Here is a 20,602-nt window from a genome sequence, read left to right on the forward strand (position 1 = left end):
CACTGAAGTCTTCTTCACAGAACTTCCAGCCAGCTGCCACCCATCAGAACATCATCCTCGGCCTCACTCCCTCTCCCTCATCGTGCAGCTGCCCAACAGCAGCAGGTGTCCCTTCGGTGCCCCTCAGCCCCTCACACAGCGCTGGCAGCTGCCCGCTGCCCAGCCACGCGGTGTTGAAAGGGTTAAGGGCCGCCCGCCGCGCGAAGCCGCCGGCGTCTCTGTTTTGGCCTCCGCCGGCCGCCGTCGTCGCTGCGGCGGTAGGAGGGTCCGGGCCAGCATGGCCACTGCTGGTGGGGAGGGGGCGTCGAAGGTGGAGGGGATGGCCGCTGTCAACGAAGAGGAAGACGGGGAGGAGAACATCTTGTACGATCTGCTGGTCAACGCCGAGTGGCCTCCGGAAACCGAGCTGCAGGCGAGTGGTGCAGCGCTGCGGTGCGGTGCGGGGGAGCGGAGCGGCCACGTCGGCAGTGCGGAGAGAGGCGGGAGGAGTGCCGCTGTGCCGGGACTGTGAGCGTAGGGCCTGGGGGGGAGGGGGCAGCTCTGCCGGGGCGAGGACTCAGCGTGTCCTTGGGGTGTTCCAGCGGAGCAGATTTTATCAATGAGAAGGCGTGAGGAAAGGCGCGATAAACTTAAGGCCTCGTCTCCAGCAACAGCTGTGCAAGCTGTGCCATTGCAAACGAGACCTTTACAGCTTGCCATGCGCCCTCTCCAGACCTGCAGATCAGTGTGTTCTTATCTGAAATTTTAGAAGTGCGACAGAAGGGAGAATTATGTTACTTTGAGCCTACAAGGCATGTGTGTAGGTGGCCAAGCCTGAAAGATGGGAAACTATTATTTTGTTCCGTAACTTTTTTGTTTGTGTTCTACCTGTTCTTCTCAATGGGTCAGTGGAATTGCTAAGGCGGTCTTTCATCATTTTCATTGTTTCCCCTGTGGTGTGGTTGTTGCTGACCTGGGCTGGCTGACAGGTGTTTGCCATACCTCTCCCTTGCAAGATATGGGGCAGAAAGTACAACGATGAACTCATGGGTTGAGATAAGGACAGTGAAATCACTCACCAGTTACCTGCATAGGCCAGACAGACTAGGCCTGGTTTAATTAGTTTAATTTATTGAAAAGAGATAACAGAGTAGGGCACTGAGAAGTAAAACATGTCTTAACCCCTCCCTTCTTCTCAGGCTTGGTTTTAATCTCAGCTCTTTCACCTCTTCCTTGCGTCTTGAGCAACAGTGTCATCAGTTCATAATTCTTGGTCTGGAGCTATTCTGCTCCTCTCTACTCAGGCTCTATTCCTGAACTAGTGAAGGGATATATTCTCTCCCAGCTGCTGTTGTGCAGCATTTTTTCCATTTCTTATATCTGCTGTCCCAAGTCACAATCGTCACTGCTCACAGCTTGGCTTTGCTCAGCAGTGGGTCCCTGTTGGAGCAGCTGGAGCTGGCTCTGATCTGACACACGATGGTGCTGGGCTCTGCTCATAGAAGCCATGACTGCAGCCCCCTGCTACCAAAATCTTTCCACATAAGTTTAATATAAATGTGCTTAGGTAGTTTTTTCCATCTCTTTTGTTGTATGATTTGGACGTAGACAATGCAAATGGTGTGGTTTTATTTGTTTATTATGTTAGACTTTTTTTTTTTTTAATCAAGATTTTATACTTAGTGGGAGCCTCTGAACAGAGATGTTATTCTTCTGATGTTTTTACAAGGTGCATTCTTCCATATACATACATATAGGCAAACAAATCAGTTTGTCTGAAGATGGGATTGGCACCTTGTTATTTAAGTGACCATGGCTTTCACCTGTTTATTTTGTCCTAGCTTATTCACACTGATTAGGAAAAAAAGAAAGTCACAGAAGAATCCCTGCTGTATTTTGGGTAGAATTGTTTGGTTAGAAATGAGTGAAGTGAGGGAAAGTAGAAAAGGAAGGAAAGCTGAATGCTGCTCTGGGAAATTGAATTATATTTCTTCCTACACAGTCAACAAATTCAATTATATTTCTTCCTACACAGCCAACAGTAGGATCCAAAGCAAGGCCTTAAACAAAACTTTTCTCTATTAACTTCACCTGATTTTTCTTTTATCTCCTTTTGTTTGGTTTAGTGGAGTTGCATTGGTGATAGGTTGGACTGGATGATCTTGGAGGTCTTTTCGAACCTGAGTGATTCTATGATTCATTGTAGTCTTAATAGTATGAGTTATTCCAGATGTAACTGCACACTGGAAGATTGATCCTGCGATGAATGCTGTTAACTTGAAGATACACATGGATTTCATAAGCTGGAACTCCTAACTAGTTTTAATTTTAATTCTTACTGGTATTCTCATTTACCTGCGTGGAGTTTCCTTAGAGGAAGATTTCTAGGGGAAACTAACAAAAATTTGTAAAGGATGCATGTAAAGAACTGACACTCCCAGATGTGTGTACAGGCTGGGAGAAGAACTCATTGAGACCAGCCCTGCAGAGAACTTAGGGGTCTTGATAGATGAAAAACTAGACAGGAGCCAGCAGTGTGTGCTTGCAGCCTGGAGGCCCAACAGCACCCTGGGCTGCATCAAAAGAGGGATGGCTAGCAGGGAGAGGAAGGGGATTGGCCCCCTCTGCTCTGCCCTCATGACGCCCCAGCTGGAGTACTGTGTCCAGGCCTTGGGCCCACCGCACATGAAGGATACAGAACTGTTGGAGTAAGTCCAGATGAGGGCCAAAAAGATGATCAAGAAGGCTGGAGTACATTTCTTATGAAGAAAGGTTGAAAGTGCTGAGCTTGTTCAGCCTGAAGAAGAGTCCAGGGAGACCTTGTTGTGGCCTTCCAGTACCTAAAAGGAGCTTATAAACTGGAGGAAGACAGGCTTTTTATATTGTCTGATAATGATAGGATGAGGAGGATTGCTTTAAACTAAAAGAAGGGAGATTTAGGTTAGATGTTAGAGGAAAATTCATTACTCAGAGGGTGGTGAGGTACTGGCACAGGCTTCTGGGAGAAGCTGTGTGTCACATCCCTAGAGGCATTCGAGAGGCCAGGTTGGATGGGGCCCTGGGCAGCCTGATCTGATGGGTGACAATGCTGCCTATGGCAGGGAGTGGGAACTGAATGCTCTGTAAAGTATCTTGCAACCTAAGCCATTCTATGAACTAACAGTACCTGAGAAGAGTCTAGTAGGGAAATCAAAGCAGCCTGTATTCAGTGCAGAATGTGTAACCTATTTCTGAAGTGAAAACTGTGAATATTAAAGTTCTAGGGAATACAGTCTAAAGACTGCAGTAGCATGTAGTGCAATATGTATGAGCAATATTTGGAAAACTTTTTGAAAATGCTTTTCTTTAATTCAAAAACTTTAACAAGCTCTGCCTTTTCATTTCCCTGGGAACAATTGCCGCTCTCCCCAAGGTACTAAGATAGCTTTAAGAGGTAATTTAGAGTCTCACTTCTTTTTACTGTAACACTTTGCTACTTTCTGATCACTCAGCCTGTATCTGAGAGGTTATCTAACAGTGCAGCTGTGTTCGCTCCTTATGTACTATAAGAAAACAGCCTGATTATTTCAGACTGTTTCTGGATTGCAAGCTTTGCAGAGAGAATTACTAATCTTTATTTTCTAGTTTAAATTTTTGAGTTCAAGTATGTTTTTAAACTTGCAAGTACTCCTGAATTTTTATGCTTGTGTCCTTCATTGTTTTGCTGTTTAACTTGGAATTAGAGGTATAAGTATCTGAGTTAACAAGTGTATAATGAAGGGAATAAATTATTATTGATGGTTGGACTAGATGATCTTTTAGGTCCTTTCCAACCAAACGTACATGTGAACCTATGAACCTATTCATTCATTACCTACTCTAGTGCTTAGTTTATGATGCTCTAATATTTTAAGTAGAAAAATAGAAGCATAATGTTATTTATTTTAAAAGTTCGTATGTGATGCCTTCCTTACTGATTGCTTTAATTTGTTTGTCCTGCTTTCTTATTAGCAAATAACACTTTTATAGCTAGTAATATACATCCGATGTTTCGTTCTTCATTTTTCTGTGCTTGGAGAATGTTATGAAATAAGCTTGGTCCTCCTCCCTATAGAAGTAGAGCAGAAGTGCTGGAAAGGCTGTGAGACTATTGAGTAGTGTGGTGAACTGCATGGCTGCGTTGCCTAGTACAAATTGATACTTAAAGCTTTAGTTCAGATGTTCTTTTTTGTATGTATTTCTGAAATTATAATAAGCAGTTTTTATGTAGTTTAGCAGTTATACTTTAAGACAGGTTGTTGAACACCCTTTGCTTTTTCTAGGTATTACAGTTGAATATGGTATTCATTTGGCATAGAAAGAATGTTTTGTAATGTAATACCTTACAGGAGAACACAGTCAGAAAGCAGTTTCTTTTGTTGCTACCCAAAGACCATAGCAAAGCTGGATCAATAAGTAATTTGTAGTAAATTTTGTTTATTACAGCATGACAGTGAAAATATTTGATTCTATAGTCTGTTTTAGCTTATAGAGCTAAATTGCTGTATGAAGTTGCAAGTAATTGAGTATATGTAAGGAACTTGTAGGCTAGTAGGCAGCTTATGTTCAATCACAGAATGGATGTGTGAATGCTATATTTAAGTGATGAAGTATATCACAGAATCTGACCATTATTCTTGTAATTGCAGCCAAGAGGCAACAGAAAACATGGTGCATCATTTATCATCACTAGAGCAATTACAGGTAAGTATGATTTGCTTTTATGTTTATGACTCATGGGTATGATGTGTGAATTGCTTGTAAAATATGCAGTTTCTGCTCCTTAGAGTGGCTAGTATAATGAAAATAGAGGGGAAGGTTTGTTCTCAGAAAGATGTTTTCTGTTCAGCAATATTGTTCTATTGTTTATGCATTATTTTTGTGAACTTTCTTGCCTCTATTAGCTTAGTAGGTCAAACTGGAAAAATGTGTGTGCATCCAGAGTTCAGAAGTTTACCCCTTAATCAGCTCTTTCTTTGGCTATTTGCAAACTATGAGAAAGCTTTACATTGTTATCACTGGCAATCAATTCAGCTCTTGATTTCCATGGTAATTTTGTTGCACCTTTGTCTTTGTAGGTCCAGCGTTGCTTTTGCTTCGGTACATCTGGTGCAGGTAGGTTTGAACACAATAATTAGTCTTCTTATTTGTCTATTTAATGTCTTTTTGATTTTTGATGGAAAGTTACTTTTAATGACAGTAAAACTGAACACTGGTTAGAATGTTGTCTTCATAAATTGAAGTTCAAAACACCTGTTTGTCTAGAAAACAAAGTTTATGCTAGTTTGATTTGCTTATTTTATCGGAAGACTGAATAAACTTGCAGTTGGATCATCCCCTTCCCCCCCCCAAAAAAAATGAAGTATTTATCCTCCCTGCTTCCAACTGAGATACTGCAAATGGAATTGTTTTCTTATAAGCCTCAATGACAATTACGATGGCGTGGTAGGTTTTATGTTTATTGAAGTTATGATGTGAGTTACTTTTATTTATTTATTTTGAGAATTCAAAATGATTTGCAACCGTGTGAGCAATGGTTACACCCTTTACAAATCTATATTCTGATTAAAAAGCACTTAAATGATCCCAGTTAAGTGATAAATGTATTGAAATAAATACGGTGTCCCTGGAGAATTGCAGCTCTATGGTTATACAGCTCTGTTGATGTTTTTTGTATATTTGAAGATACCAGTTCTCTCTTTCTAGGGGCATCCTGTTTAGAGAGCATAGAAAGGAACATTTGTTTCTGCTGCCTGTGAAACAGTTCTGGAGTTTAAGTTAGCAAGCAATGCTACTTTCCCTGTTTCTAGTGTTCTTGTTTATTTTGTATTTTTTGTATGTGTTTATGCACTCCATGCTGTCGTACAAGCCTAGTCATAAGGATTTTCTTTACACCAGTAGTCATATTGAAAGTCTGATTTCTAGTCTTTAAAACTGATTCTAGTTGCCATTTTCTTACATTTACTAAATATATTCATATTCCAATTCCAAAAGGAGGTATTGAAAAAAGCAGGTGAGCATTAAACTCAGTTCAGGTTCCTTAAGACTCTTTTTGCCTGGTTCTTGAAAGCACCAGTTTATTGTTGTCCTTAGAACTGGCTACTGACCTGAGTCTGAAGATGTGGCTGTGATTCTGTTAATTCAGCTGAGGATACCGTTAACCTTTGTCACTGGTGCAGTGAATGTTGGTGATTCATGCCTATCTGCTAAACTGTCCCAAGTAGTTGATGGTTGCCTTAAAACAAATCTGGCATCTGTATCTCAAGTACTACCACACTAGTACTAGCGTGTGTTCTGAATAAGGGTAATACTTTTGTTTGTTTTTTTTTCCAGCCCTGCTAAGTTTTCTCTACCACCTGGACTGGTTCGTCTAGTTAATAAGCAGATCAACTGGCACTTAGTGCTTGCAAGGTAACCAGCTGGTGTACTTGTATGCTCTTCCGTTTCTGGCAGTAGTAAATGTATTGATACTTTCTACTCTGCCCATATGGCAACAGTGCTGAGTTAATAACTTATTAAATTAATGTTACTGTCTTTGGTTGAGGGAAATACTGGAGGCTTTCAGAGGCAGCTTTGGGAAAAGAGTGGTCAGTCTGCTATCCAGGGGCTTTTAATGCATCTGTGACTTATGTTCTGAATGTACTTTTAGTGTTTGAGCAGAAGTAGCTTGCAGTGCGAATATGTTCCCAGCAGAAGGATTACAACTTGAGTTTTATCACTTAAAGACTTAAAACTTGCAGGATATATAATAGAAATAGTTTATTTTAAAATTAGGGGAAAGGGAATGCATACCATCAAAAACTGCTGCTGTATATGAAGGGATGAATTGAGAGTTCCAAGGTACAGTGGTTCTAAAGCAGTTTTAGAAACAAGGGATTTCTCCATGGCTTTATAAAAGAAACAAACAAACCTCAAGGTATACAGAAATCATGGTTCAATGACATGAAAGTAGTATGGGCTACTTCAGCTCATTTATCATCACTAAATATGATGAGTGCTTTAACAAGAAGTTCTGTAAATAATACATAACAGGAGGAGATGATAACTCTTTGAGGGAGTGGAGGTCCTTTTCATGTGCAGCATGCCAGCTCCAGTGATATATATTAAGTGCAAAGGCCTGCTCCTAAAGAGATGACCTGACTTACAAAGTATGATGGCTGTTTATTCCAGATAAAGCAATGCATAGTTTTAGAAATTGCTGTTATAAGCGATAAGGAATATCTGATTTTGACATTCTTTGCAGCAAGATTATAGGCATTCTGTTTTCTCAATGCTACTATTGAAAACTATGACAGAAATATTTCAGAGACATAAAGAGAATTTTACAAAGATACTTCTTTGTTTAAATGTTTAGGAATTTTGTATCTTAACTATGCAGAAGAGCAGCTAAAGCTCTCATCGACATTCTGTGAGAACTGGGTTTTAAAGAACTTTCATGTCTTTATCTTCTTTCAGCAATGGTAAACTATTGGCAGTTGTGCAAGACCAGCGTGTAGAAATCAGGTAAGTTTGGATTGTCTGTTGTTCCATAACCACAGTTGTGGAGTTCTGAGGCAGTGTTTCTAGTGTCTTGCTAAGCAGAGTTTTAAATACCTTTTTTTCTTTTAAAATGCTATATATATTCTGAAATTAATTTATGAGATACTCTTAAAATGTTATTGTTTAGAAAGCTTGGACACTCCTGATTTTAAAAACAAACAGTTCATGCTCCCTGCCCCTAATCAAGAATTACAAATGTTACAGATAAAAACTATCTGTATTTCCTCTTGTAAGGTGTGTTTTTAAATTTTTTTTAAGATGTATAAGGAAACTGTCAGGGTGTTTCAAACTACTAAGCCCAATTTGTGGTCTCCTAGCCTTTGCCTTTCAATTCCTCTTTCAGATCGTTATGTGAGAACAAAAGTTCTTTCATATGAAGCGTGACAAGGAGATATTGTTCTACTTCTCTGTAGAATAGCTGGCTTCACCTTAAGTTACAAATAATATGGATTGCCATAAAGACTCATGCTTTCCTTTTTCCTTCCGTTCTCTTAACAGCAAGCTTTCCTTTGCCAGTGCAAGAACACATTTAGTACAGATCTTGATTGAGTGTGTTTACTTGCTTCAGAAAAATCCATTTGCTAGAAGGTCAGACCTTCCATTTATATGTAAAAGAAGCAAGTGTATGAAAATTGTTCAATCAGAAGTGAAGCGAACGCCATAAATGTCAACTTATAAACTATAGAATAAATCTTGTGTTTCAGCTGTATTATTGTGACTATATTCTTGCATTTTTTCATTTTTAATTGTCACCTAGAGAATACTGACTGGTTAAAGAAAAAAACTTCCTGCAGCACTTCAGAACCTCAGCATTTATTTTGAACAGCATTACTACTAAATGGGAATATTATTTCTTATAGGCTGAAAGTATGGTTTCTAAAACAGTAATGTAACTGAGACTAGCTGCCTAAAGGGCTGAAGACTACTATCTGTCTTTTGAAGAAGTAGTTAAGTACACGCAAGCCTTTGAATTGTACACTTGTGGTATTTTTATAGCTTTTTGTATACTCTGGAAAATGAAGTAAGTGAAGGGTATTATTATTTTTTTTTTGGTCTTTATTTTTAAAGTTAATTTATAATATGAATTCACAATTATTCATGTTCTCCAGGTCTGCAAAAGATGATTTTGGATCCACAGTTGGAATATGCCAAGGTATAGAGAATATAGCGACCTCTGCACTGTTACTTAATGTTATTGAGTTTATTCATATATTGCTATGTGACATTGTTGCTTTACTGTCTTCTTAAAAACATTCAGTGAAATCTCTTAAAATTTTTCCTTTTTTTTTATTAGCCCCATTTCTCTCTCCATTGGTTCTCTTCATTATAATTAACATACGATACCTGAAATAAAATGAAATGGTAGTTAAATTAATGGATTTTGGAGGCACAGTGGATGTTAGAGGTTGCTTGTTTGCTTGCTGTTGTTTTCCTCCTACATAAGTTTGTAATGATGATGGGTGTCCTGCCATTTTATATATATATATATATATATATATATTTAATTTAAGTGATATTATAGTCCACTTTTTCTGTCTGATCTGTATCTCCTGATATAGTAGATTCATCACTTTCTTTGGAAAATAGTATGATGGTCTGTCAGGAGTCTGTCAAATGTCTTTGGGCTAGAGTCTCCAAACCATATAAGTTACTATTTAGAACTTTTAAAAATTCACTTAAAATGCTCTTTTTAATTATTTCTAATCAAATATGAATTTCTCAGCCACACGAAAAAGTGAAGTTGGATTTGGATTTTCCTTGGAGTTGGAAGAGACCTTTAGAGGTCATCTAGTCCAGTTCCCTTGCTACGAACAGGGAGTGGTTTAAGTTGGAAAGAATCCTTGCTGGTCATCGAGTCCTTATATGTACAGTGGAATTGGCTGTTTTTAGTAAATTGCCACCTTTTTGCTGATTGACCAGACTGAATACTTCTTTTTAGGAGGTTGTGTGTACAGATAATAAAACTATCAAATAATTGTGATAACGTCATTTGCTACTAGTACAATTTTTTTGTAACTGTAAACTCAATCTAACAATTTTTTTTGGTTTGTTTCTTTATTATCTGTTGTTGCTTGTGAGGAGGAAAAAAACTGATAACAATAAAATCTTTATGAGCAAGGGGATACATGAGCAAAGTAAAGGCAACTTGCACTGTCAGGCAGTGGATGAACTAAAGGTCATCAGGTGGTCCACTGCAGGACATTTTTGTTGTGATTCAGAATATGGCCATGGACTAGTAAAGATTAGTTGAGTACAGATGACAGTGCTAACAAGGAACTATTTCAATTTTTAAGAATGTTTTTCCATTTTTTGTAGTGCCAAAAGATCCTAACCCTCAGTGGAGGCGAGTTGCATGGAGTCATGATTGTACGTTACTTGCTTATGCTGAAAGCACTGGAACAGTGAGAGTGTTTGACCTAATGGGTAGTGAGCTTTTGGTCATCTCACCTGTAAGTAGACTTTGATTAAATTTTATTTTAGGAGAACTTATGCTTAAAATATGGTTACCATGCATAGATACACTATGTAATGTTTGTCATATGATGGCTATATTCTAGTTAACTAACATTAAATCATGTGTAGGATGTCCAAAGTGTCCTTTGTGCTGTTGTACTTTGTCAGAAGGTTCATTTCTTTCGTCCAGAATTGTGATAGATCTCTAGTTACAGTGGATTCTGGAAGTACAGATTTGTCTACTTATGTGTGCAAATGATTAAAGTTTTCAGTAGTAGATTGGAAATTGGAAGTTTATTGGCAGATTGAATCATAAATCAAGAAAGTCTTGCTATTAGAGAAATATGAGACTTTTTTTTTTCACTTTCACTTGAGAAAATGTAATTGTAGTTAACTTGCCTGGCAGAATATGTTTTGCATTTTCTGTATACAAAGGGAGGGTATTTCAAGTATGTTTCCTTAGCATATTATCTTTCTGGACATTATTAACACGTATGTTCAAAATTCAAGATTAAAGAAAATGTATTTTGTTGCTAATGGAAATTAAGATACTCTAGCTTTTTTGATACATTTTCCTAGAAATAGTAAATTTTATTCCTAATAAACCAAAATAACCCAAGGTGGTTTTTTTTTTTTTTTTTTTTTCTTCCCCTCCCTGCTTTTCTCACTCTTTCTCTCTACATTTTTGGGTAAAGACAGCAAGTTTTCCAGGAGATCAGAGTTATGCTATTGCTGGATTGATCTTTCTAGAATACAAAGCAAGCGCTCAATGGTCAGCTGAACTACTTGTCATTAATTATCGTGGAGAATTGAGAAGTTACCTTGTAAGGTAAGCATAAGTTTTGTCTTAAAGTTATCAAAGTAAAATAATTCTTTCTACTCCGTGAAGAGCATAAATCTACTTTTATATATATTTTAATATGTATTTTTTCTCCCCTATATTCAGTGTTGGAACAAATCAAAGCTTCCAAGAAAGCCATAGTTTCAGCTTTAGTAGTCATTATGCCCATGGAATAACTACTGTCATTTACCATCCTGGTCACAGGTAAGTGTTCTGTTTGCTACCTTCCAAAAAAAAAATGATAAAGAGTGGCAAAATAAACAGTGTGGAGAGTGCTGCATGTATTTAAAAATGAGAGAAGGGGTGTCTATTTGAATAATGGTGTTTAATGAATTGTCAGTAGCAAGTTGTTCATCGTGCATGGCCGTGTATATGAGAGAAGCCTGAGCAGGTGATTATACTTAAACTAAATGAATTATAGTGTGTAAAATACTGATGGAAATGCGCTTTCTTGAATGACAGTGGCACTGAGACATTAGGACAAGTGACATCTAGCATGCTTGCGAATCCAGAAGAATCCTTTATATTCCATGTTTAGGTTATCATATCATTCATATTAGAGTCTTCTCTAGGGTTAAGGTCTAAATAGATTTTATTGCCTCTAGGAATGTAATTTAAAGAGAGATTTTCTTGTTTGCATACTTTTTTAGAGCACTATTTTATTTTAATCAGTGAGGATTTCTTTTTTCCTTCCCTAAATCTATGGTATTTATTGTCTAATTGTCTTGTATTTAGTCGAGGGCTTAAATCCTTTATTTATTGATAAGTTCTTCATTTTGAGAAGACTTTGTTTCCTTTTTTTAAAAAAAAAGAAAAGTAACAAAACCAAAACCAACAGCAATAAAATAAAAAAACAAACAAGCAAACAAAAAAACCCACCAAGGCTTTATTTTATTTGAAGTGAACTTCTCTTAATTTGCAGTTATTATAAGACCAGTAGAAGAGTGAGAAGCTATGAAGTCATGGGCTGTCCAGCCCCTAACTTCAATAACTTCCATTTTTTGGCAGATGCATTCTAATCAGTCATCTCAGAGTACCCTCTCTGAAAGGCTTGCAGTATGGCTTCTTCAGTGAAACTCCAGTTTAGGTGTAGAGAAAATAGCATAGGGAACATGAATGAGGTATTTTTCTTGGTAACCAGAGTCAGTTTATATGTGTATTTTCATTCTTCAAGAACAATTGATTTCATTTATGAAATACAGCACTTGGATTTAAGAAGAGAAAAATCAAGCTGTGTCCTTTACTTTTTGTCTCCTTTGTGCTAGCAGCAGTTTTAGAGCATCAGAAATAGCTTCAAAAGATGTTTCTGAATTTTATGTGGTTAAGGGCTGGAGTGTAGGGTTTTTGTTCTTTTCTCTCAGAATTTGATTCTGTGCTTGGACAGCTGTTTTTCCCTACTGTTCTGACTTTAGTTTTAGAGTTGTTTGTGATGCTTTTTCTCTGTTAGTAATGTATTGAGCACAGATACCACATTTTCAGCTTCCATTCAGTCTACTGCTTTTGAATCAGATGTAGTTGTAATAGAGCCTGGTTAGGCAGTCACTTCACTTGAAAATATGTCTACCATTTTTATATCTCCTTGTTATGTATCAAGATAAATTCAGCAACTTACTCATCTTTTCAATTGTAAGAACTTCTTTCTAGATGTTTTTCTTGTACTAGAACTATTGAATTTGTCAGCACAGTGTTATATCTCTGTGTTTCTTTTTTTAAACTGAAATTGGTATTCGCTGTGGAGTACTAGGAGAAATTTGCTGTTTTAGAAACTCATTATTCAGTGTAAAATGAGCAGTCCAACCTACCTTTAAGGAAAAACCTATTATTGACAAGAACTAAGTTCTTCTAGCTTATTACTTAGATTAATTTTGAATATAGTTACCTCTTTCCACTTGTTTTCTAGTAATTCCACATAGCTGATATTCAGTATACTAAATCTAGAGTTTGATGTGTGGGTCATGGAGCTTTCTTAGCACTCTGACCAGACAACAGAATGAATTCATTCTTTTCTTTGTTCAGACCAAAGTTAAAGGTTCCTAGCACTTGCTTCCAGTGCTGTCTTCTCTAGTCCTGATGTTAGGAAAGAAGTAAATTAATTCTAATAGTACATATTGCGAAGTATATTGGTTAATATTCAGATTACAATCAAATAGTTATTCTGGCAGTATTAGTACATGGACGTGTCGGCTTTCCATTTTTGTGCATTTCTGGATACCAGCCTAAGAACTGTCAAAATTTGCTAGTGGATGAACCCACTAACAAGAAATGAAAAGAGAGAAAATAATCTGATATAGTCTGGACATGGTTTTGTGTGTGCTAATGACAACAAGTTTATAATAGGAGGAGGAAAAAAAACAAAACAAAATTTTTAAATTTCATATTCCTTCTCTTTCGTCTTATTAATTCCCAACTGATAGCTTTGGTTCTTCCACTATTCTTGTATGTTCCTATGTTAACTTTTTAAATCTTGATGTTACTATGGAGTAAAAGGGAGACAGTGCTGCTTTTGTGCTAAGGTGTTAGAGTATTAGTAATTTAAATGAATTTTTATGGAAGTCTGTGGTTAGCCTGTCCTTTCCCTTCTATTTCAAATTTTGTACAGGAGGGAAAGACCCTTTCCTGACATGAAAGGATGGGCTCCGTTAGTCAAGTAAGAAATTTCCATAATTTTTATGTAATACAGATAAGGTGAAGTCAAACTTATTCATGTAGTTGTCTCCCTGGAAGGATGGGATGCCATCCAGAGGGACCTGGAGAGGCTTGAGAGATGGGTTCATGCCAACCTCATGAAGTTAAATAAGTCCAAGTGCAAAGTCCTGCACCTGGACTGGGGCAACAAATACAGGCAGTGGAGAGTAGCTTGAAAGCAGCCCTGAGGTGAAGGATTTGGGGATGTCAGTTGATGAAAGACACAAGAGTAGGTAATGTGCACTTGCAACCCAGAAGGCCAACTGTGTACTGGGTTACATCAAAAGAAGCATGACCAGCAAGTCCAGGGTGGTGATTGTGCTCCTCTACTCTGCTCTCTTGAGACTCCACCAGTGAGTTCTGCATCCATTTCTGGGGCCTCCAGCAGGAGAAGTTCATAGAGCTGTTGAAATGAGTCCAGTGGAGGGCCATGAAAATATGATCAGAGGTCTGGAGCACATCCCTTTTGGGAACAGGCTGAGAGAGCTGGGGCTCTTCAGCGTGGGGAAGAGAAAGCTCTGAGACCTCATAGTAGCCTTTTAGTACCTGAAGGGGGCCTGCAAGAAAGCTGGGGAGAGATTTTTTTATAGGGGCTTATAGTGGCAGGTTGAGGGGAAATGATTATAAACTGTAAGAGGAAAGATTTAGACTAGATGTTAGGAAGAAATTTTTTACTGTGAGGGTGGTGAGACACTGGAACAGTTTGCACAGCGAGGATGTGAACGCCTTCTCTCTGGAGGCATTCAAGGCCATTCTGGGGCTTTGAGCAACCTAGTCTTGAGGGAGGTGTCCCTGCCTATAGCAGGGTAGTTGGAACTAGGTGATCTTAAAGTCTTCCAATTCAAACCATTCTATGTTCTTTGATTCCATCAAAGTCTGGTAAAGACGTAGATTATCAAGTTGAGTACTGATTGCAACTCTATACATTCCTTTTGAAGATTTTCAGGTAACATATTAATATCAACTGAAAATTGTGTTGTAAACATAAATGAAGGATTTTTTTTTGCAGTCTTGATACTTATTTTCAAGGTGAAAAAAATTGAGCAAAGACACAGCAGTGTTTTCTTCACTGTTCAGTGCCCTCTGTTTAGCCAACGCATCAAAATGCCTGCAATTATTTGCAATCACTTGGGTCAGTACTGCACAGCGTTGCCTTCCCATACTCTAGCTTCAGTTGACACAGTGTAAATAGAAACGATTGGTTTGTCTGTTGCTGAGCAATGGGTGCCTATGGCACTCCTCTGGGAAGAGCTGCTGCCTTTATAGTCCTGGGTGGGGGTGGGCCACACTGCCTGCCCTACCAGGCCGCATGTGGCCTGTGGGCCATGGGAGTTGCACATGCTTAGGCTAAGTGATTTCCAGGCATCTTTGTTAACCTTAACCATTCCATCTTTGGGGGAAGGAAGGGGACGGAAAACATCAACGTTTTGATATTTAGAGGACTTTTTAATGCATCAGAATAAAAGCTGAAGTAAGCCATTTGACTTAAGTTGTGAATTGAATAAAATTGTGGATACGTATGAGCAGTTCAGAGTTTCCATTTTCAGTAAAGTGAGCTTCGATTACTTTAGTTCACCTTCGTCACTTTGTGCATTTTTGCATTTAATCTAGTTTCAGATAGACCTGTAAAACTGCATGCATAGTTTGGAGGCCTTGACTTACTGCACTCCATATTGCTATATATTTTTCGGTTGCCTATTAAATTGCAGTGAATAGCACTTGGGTACTTCAATTTTTCCAATTAGTTTTATGATAATTTTGAAAAGAGTGTTTCAGTAGGAATTATGTTTGAATCTATGAGAAAACCTGAAAGAGGAGCGCTTGAGAAAAAGTACGATCTGTAATTTCACTGCTGTTGAAAAATGTTAGATACCTTTTAGATGCTTGAATATTTTTGTGCTCCTATAGACTAACCTTTATCTATGATGGAATTTACGGTGCTTTTTGTTTGTAAAACGTATGTGTCTGCTTTAGTGTTAGCTCTAATGGGATTTTCATCATCTTGCTTATTTTGTGTACCTTAATTTTGAGCTGAATACCTACTAAAGGGTTATCTGCAATTTCTACAAAAGATGTCTCATAGTAGAGGCTAAAATGTGTGATAGCTATGGAAGATTAAGTTAAATTAGATGAGTTAAATCTAAAACCTCTTATTGTACCAAAATTGAGGGAAAGAGTTGTGGGGCAGTTTTAAGTTTTCCTTGAATGCCTTATTTGAACTTGCTGTCCTTGAGACCAGTAGTATTCTAGTTATCTGTAACCTAACTTTATAAAGCACTTGAAAACAAAGCACAGTTGAGGTATATAAGGGCAGCCAGTTTTTTGAGACTGAAAGGCCCTTTGCTGGGCTTGCTCCAGTATCATGTCCATGTCTGCTGTACTGGAAATGTTAGAGTTAGATCCAGCAATCCAGATTGTATCAAACATGTGCTGGCCAATCTGGAAGGATCATTTCTCCCAGCATACTGACAGTGTTTTTCCTCATGCAGTCCAAGATGGATAAGGCCTCCTTTGCTGCAAGGGCATGTTTTGTGGTCATCTTGCTGTCCATCAGGACTCCTCAGATACATTTTTGGAAAGCCATCTTCCATCTGTTCTGTTCCGTCCAGTTAACGTCGGCATATGTGTCTATTCCTCCCCTGGCGCAATCTTTGTCCTTCCCTTTTTTGAACTTCCTGAGATTTCTACTGGCCTGTCTCTCCAACCTCTTGAGTTCTCTCTGATCATAGCACAGTCATTTGGTGTATTGAACCCTTAGATCGTTTTGTCAATAACAGCATGATAGACAACATATTCCCTTCCAGGGCCTTGCGAGTAAGTGTCAGTTATTAAAATAATGGTGCTTTGTGGCCCATCAGGAGTGGCCTAAGCCTGTGGCTTGTATAAGAAACCAAGTGTTTGGTGAGAATTGGGGGGTGGGGGAGTTGTTGGCATAGTATTGTATTTAGACTGGGACTAACTTAGAAAAGAAAACACCCTCCCAAAAAAGCAAGCAAGCAAACAAAAAACAACCCAGAAAAGCCACCCCCTTTCCTGTTGCTAATTCCCAGACTACCTGTCAACTCTTGTTATTTTGGAGTCATCTCCTGTCTAGTCTCGAAAAAATAATTGGTAAACAAGGCCAGATCTTTGAGCATCTCAGGAGTGGTTTTCATTTTCTTTAGATGCTAGTTGTGTTATTCATCTTAATAGTTTCTGCCCCCGCTGCTGCATTTTGCTCTCTGAAAAGCTTTTTAAAATTTTAAGTACCTGCTGTGATGATGAATTTCTCTGCAGTCCTGGGAGAGGGCTTTTTGTCTCGAGGTTGTGTGTTTTGTGTGTATCTAAAATGATATGACATCTTAATTCCAGCTGTCACTGAGTTTCGTTTATCCTAAAAGATACTTTTGAATTATAAATATGTTGCACTGTATGTGACAGTTTTTCCAAAATTTCTTTGAAAAGATTTATCTTGATGGAGATTTTGAGAGCTAGTTCAGGCAGTTTTGGAGCTAGTGCTGTCACTATTATTGACAATTCTTCTCTTGGTCTTTATGCTACTGTTTGTTTCTGAGTCACCTCTGGCACTGTGTAGTCAATTGTAATTGAATTTTAGTTACTGCTGTTGCTGAAATTTTTAACTGAGTGGCGTGTTGCAGTGGAAGCTAGTGCTTATGGAAGAATGTAGATGCCTGTGGATGGACAAGACTGCAGATAAATTAATTTTCTGGAGGATTATGCCTGCTGTCTTTTGGTTATTAAGAACTGACGGCTCAGCTGTGGTGATCTCATGAAGTTCATACTGATTATTATTTTCTTACCCTGTAGTCAGGCTTTGAAAGAGATGCAGATGCATGTGAAACTTTCTTCCAGCGATTTAACAAAAAAGAAAGGAGGGTAGGAAACTTTTTAAGGAATTGTTTTATATGTAATGATCTATGTAATACTGATTCTTGCCAACATCTTTCAGAGTTGTATAATACAACTTTGTGTTCACTGACGCTTGACAGTGTGCTCAGATGTGAGTATGCCAATGTGTTTATTCTTGGCCAGATAAAATGGATGTGACCTGTATCATGCACAACAGGGTAGATTAAATATTTTGTCCTAGAACTTTATTAAAGCTTTTAGGAGGAGTTTAGGAATTACAGGTGATGTACTGTGCTTCAGTTGAATGGTTTTTTTTTTTCATTTGATTGTTTTTTTGCTTCCTTGTTTTTAACTGGAGTTCTTCAGAAAAACTGTAGCACATCTAGGCATTATTTTTTGTATGAGCTGAGGGCAATGCTCACCTTCTTTGATCAGTGGCAGCATGTCAGTCTGCAGTGGTAAAAATGTGGGAAACATGGAAAAGCTGCAGAAGGGAAGGTGCAGGGGAGAGGGGTAACAAAGCTGTGCATGAGAGAGATGAATGGATGAAGTACATGACATTTAGTCTGTGAATTGTTCTCTTTTCAAAGGGCACTTTTCTTCAGTAATCAGTTTTAGTCTACCAGAAATACTCATCTCATATTGTACATGTCTGTTAAATCAATACTCATTCTAGTGCCCTGAAGAGTAAGTTATGAAGAGATTTATTTAAATTGGGTGTCATGTCATGAAATACACAGAGGGCTTCTTCACTTCTCTACCAGATACTATACAGTTGTCTGGGCAGCTAATATGAGGTCATATGTTTCTGTACAATAATATTAAATTGCTGTTTCTTATTTAGCAGGGCTATAGCAGAGGTTTTTCGTTGTTGTTAGTGAAATGCAGCATCACCTTTTATTTTTTTTAATTTATTTTGAAATAGATTGAAACGGTGGATGATTGCTAAATGAGCTTCAGCCACTAGGTGGTAGAATGTTTCAAGAGTAACTCAGCCTTTGAAGATCGATACAGGAGTATCAACTTCTGGCTTTTTCACTGTGTGCCTTTTTTGCAGATATTTGCTTTTTGACGGGTTGTTCAATAAACTGATAATTCCAAACAGATGTAAACTTATGTTCTTAATTTCTTTGTCAAAGTAATCATCAGTTAAATCTAAAACTGCTTGTTAATGAAGTCAAAGAGCTTAAAGAGAAAATATTTTTATGTGCTTTAGTTATACCATCAGGAAATATTTTGCAGTGGACATTTATAGCACCTTCTGTTCATTGAAATTGAAGTATTTTAAGTCTTCTGCTTAACTGGAAGAAATACATTGTCAAAGGATGCTCCGAAATTAATACCTCCTATTTTATTACATTGGACCATGATGTCAGAAGCTGTTGTTGGTATGGCAGTAGAGGTTGAATCATTCCACCAGGATTACATGAATGTTTTGTTGCTGTGTGAGATATAGCAACAGAGGAGCAGTCTGACAAAATGCATTTGACGTGGAAGTGCATACGAAGCAAAGGTGTGTCACTGAATTTCCTTTGTGTGGAATTCACTTTAAATGAAATGTGGAAAACATCATGCCCATTGACATTTATCAGTGCTTGCCAAACATTTATGGAGATTGTGCAGTGAGGTGGTGGGTGGTGCGTTTCAGATGTGACGACAGTGGGTCACCTTCACTTCTTATGAGCGTGGCATGCAGGCTTTTGCTCATCACTGATGAAAATAGTGATGACTTTGTTGAAAAGTAGTGCTTTGTAGCTGAGAATTTTCTTTATCAGATAGTGTTATTGTGCTCTTTGTATCTCTTGTGGTTTTCAAGGAAATAAGTAGGAAGTATTACTTTCAGTGTCCTATGTAACTGATAGTGTGGCTTTAGAAAACAAGGTTGGAATACCTCTTCCTGATGATTCTTTAATTAAAGGGCAAATAGCTTTTGTACCACTTATTTTGTTTCCATTTATTCATGCTTAAATTGAATGATTAGAACATTTGGTAAGCTGAACTTCTTATTGTTATTCTTTCAGCATAGCAGGGAACTGCAATTAATAACCATACATATTTTATTTTAAATGGTGGGAGTTGTGCCTCATTTGGAAGAATAGGGCTGATAACGAATGGAGATAAATGCTATAAATAACAGGAACTAATTAAAAAAAGACCACAAACTTGTCTGTGAGTGAACAGCCTGATGTTTAAAGCTTACTGGGACTGTTATTATAATACATTGAAAGTTATTTATTACCATAAGCAAACTACTATAGTTCTGACTTAAAGTTAAAAAAAACCAAACAAACAAAAACAGCAGCACAGTGTTTATGTGTCAATATATGAAACCAATTTTGTATGTTTTGTAGACTTTTGCTTGTAGGAGGTTGTGAAACAGATGAAGATGGAGTATCTAAAGCAACTGCTTGTGGGATATCTGCTTGGAGAGTTCTGTCAGGATCTCCCCATTATAAACAGGTCACTGGTTATGAAGGTGATATTCGAACAGTAAGTATATTTCCTCTTTTTAATTCTTGGCAGGATGATTTTTGTAATTAACAGAATTATCTAATGGAAAGTTCAGCATGCATAAAAAAAATAACAGGTCAATTTATTTTTATCTTTTTTATAATTTCATAACAAAAGGCAGTACGTCTCTAATTGTTTTGATATCTCTGACTCCTGACTTCATTTGCTTCTAGTAGAAATAAATTTTTTGTTTGGTAATAGCTATCCTTTGGAAGTTCTTGAAGCAGTGGCACAAAGCTGTACTAGAGTAGGTTCAGGCTCAATATTAGGAAGAATTTATTTACTGTGAGGGCAGCCAAACGCTAGAATAGATTTCCTAGGGAGGTGATTGATGCCCAGTGTCTATCATTGTTCAAGAGGCATTTGGATAATGCCCTCTGTGACATGCTCTAACTTTTGGTTAGCACTGAAGTGGATTAGCCATTTGGACCTGATGGTCTTTGTAGGTCCCTTCTAGCTGAACTGTTCTATAAATAGATATACTGAAATGAATATACATTATTTTAGGACAAATTCCAATATTTACTCTTGTATAAATATTAGTATGGAATTAATGAGTCATCTCATTGCAAATGGATAGTGTGTTTCTGCAGTATTATATGTACCTAATGAAACAGACAAAGTTATTCTTGCATTATTTAAAAATTGACAGTCTAGGAAAGTTTAAAGAATTCTGCAAAATTGTTTTACTACTTTAGATTTGACTTAGCTTTTGGTGCATAAAAC

General features: G+C 37.7%; 1 protein-coding gene across 1 annotated transcript in view; it reads left to right on the forward strand.

The window, feature by feature from the left end:
• Nucleotides 1–250: 250 nt before the first annotated feature.
• Nucleotides 251–20,602, forward strand: part of NBAS (NBAS subunit of NRZ tethering complex) — a 156,911-nt gene continuing 136,559 nt past the window's right edge. Inside the window, exons 1-10 of the mRNA XM_065730695.1 lie at nt 251–419; nt 4,654–4,701; nt 5,076–5,112; nt 6,331–6,408; nt 7,453–7,500; nt 8,646–8,689; nt 9,853–9,986; nt 10,686–10,819; nt 10,937–11,035; nt 19,717–19,855. Of these exons, the coding sequence (XP_065586767.1) occupies nt 278–419; nt 4,654–4,701; nt 5,076–5,112; nt 6,331–6,408; nt 7,453–7,500; nt 8,646–8,689; nt 9,853–9,986; nt 10,686–10,819; nt 10,937–11,035; nt 19,717–19,855 (903 nt within the window). The 5' untranslated portion in view covers nt 251–277. The remainder of the gene's footprint in view (nt 420–4,653; nt 4,702–5,075; nt 5,113–6,330; nt 6,409–7,452; nt 7,501–8,645; nt 8,690–9,852; nt 9,987–10,685; nt 10,820–10,936; nt 11,036–19,716; nt 19,856–20,602) is intronic.

This window comes from Cyrtonyx montezumae, unplaced genomic scaffold (assembly GCF_038088225.1).
Source record: "Cyrtonyx montezumae isolate F1298 unplaced genomic scaffold, pur_monq_1.0 scaffold_13, whole genome shotgun sequence".
NCBI classification, from domain to species: Eukaryota; Metazoa; Chordata; class Aves; order Galliformes; family Odontophoridae; genus Cyrtonyx; species Cyrtonyx montezumae.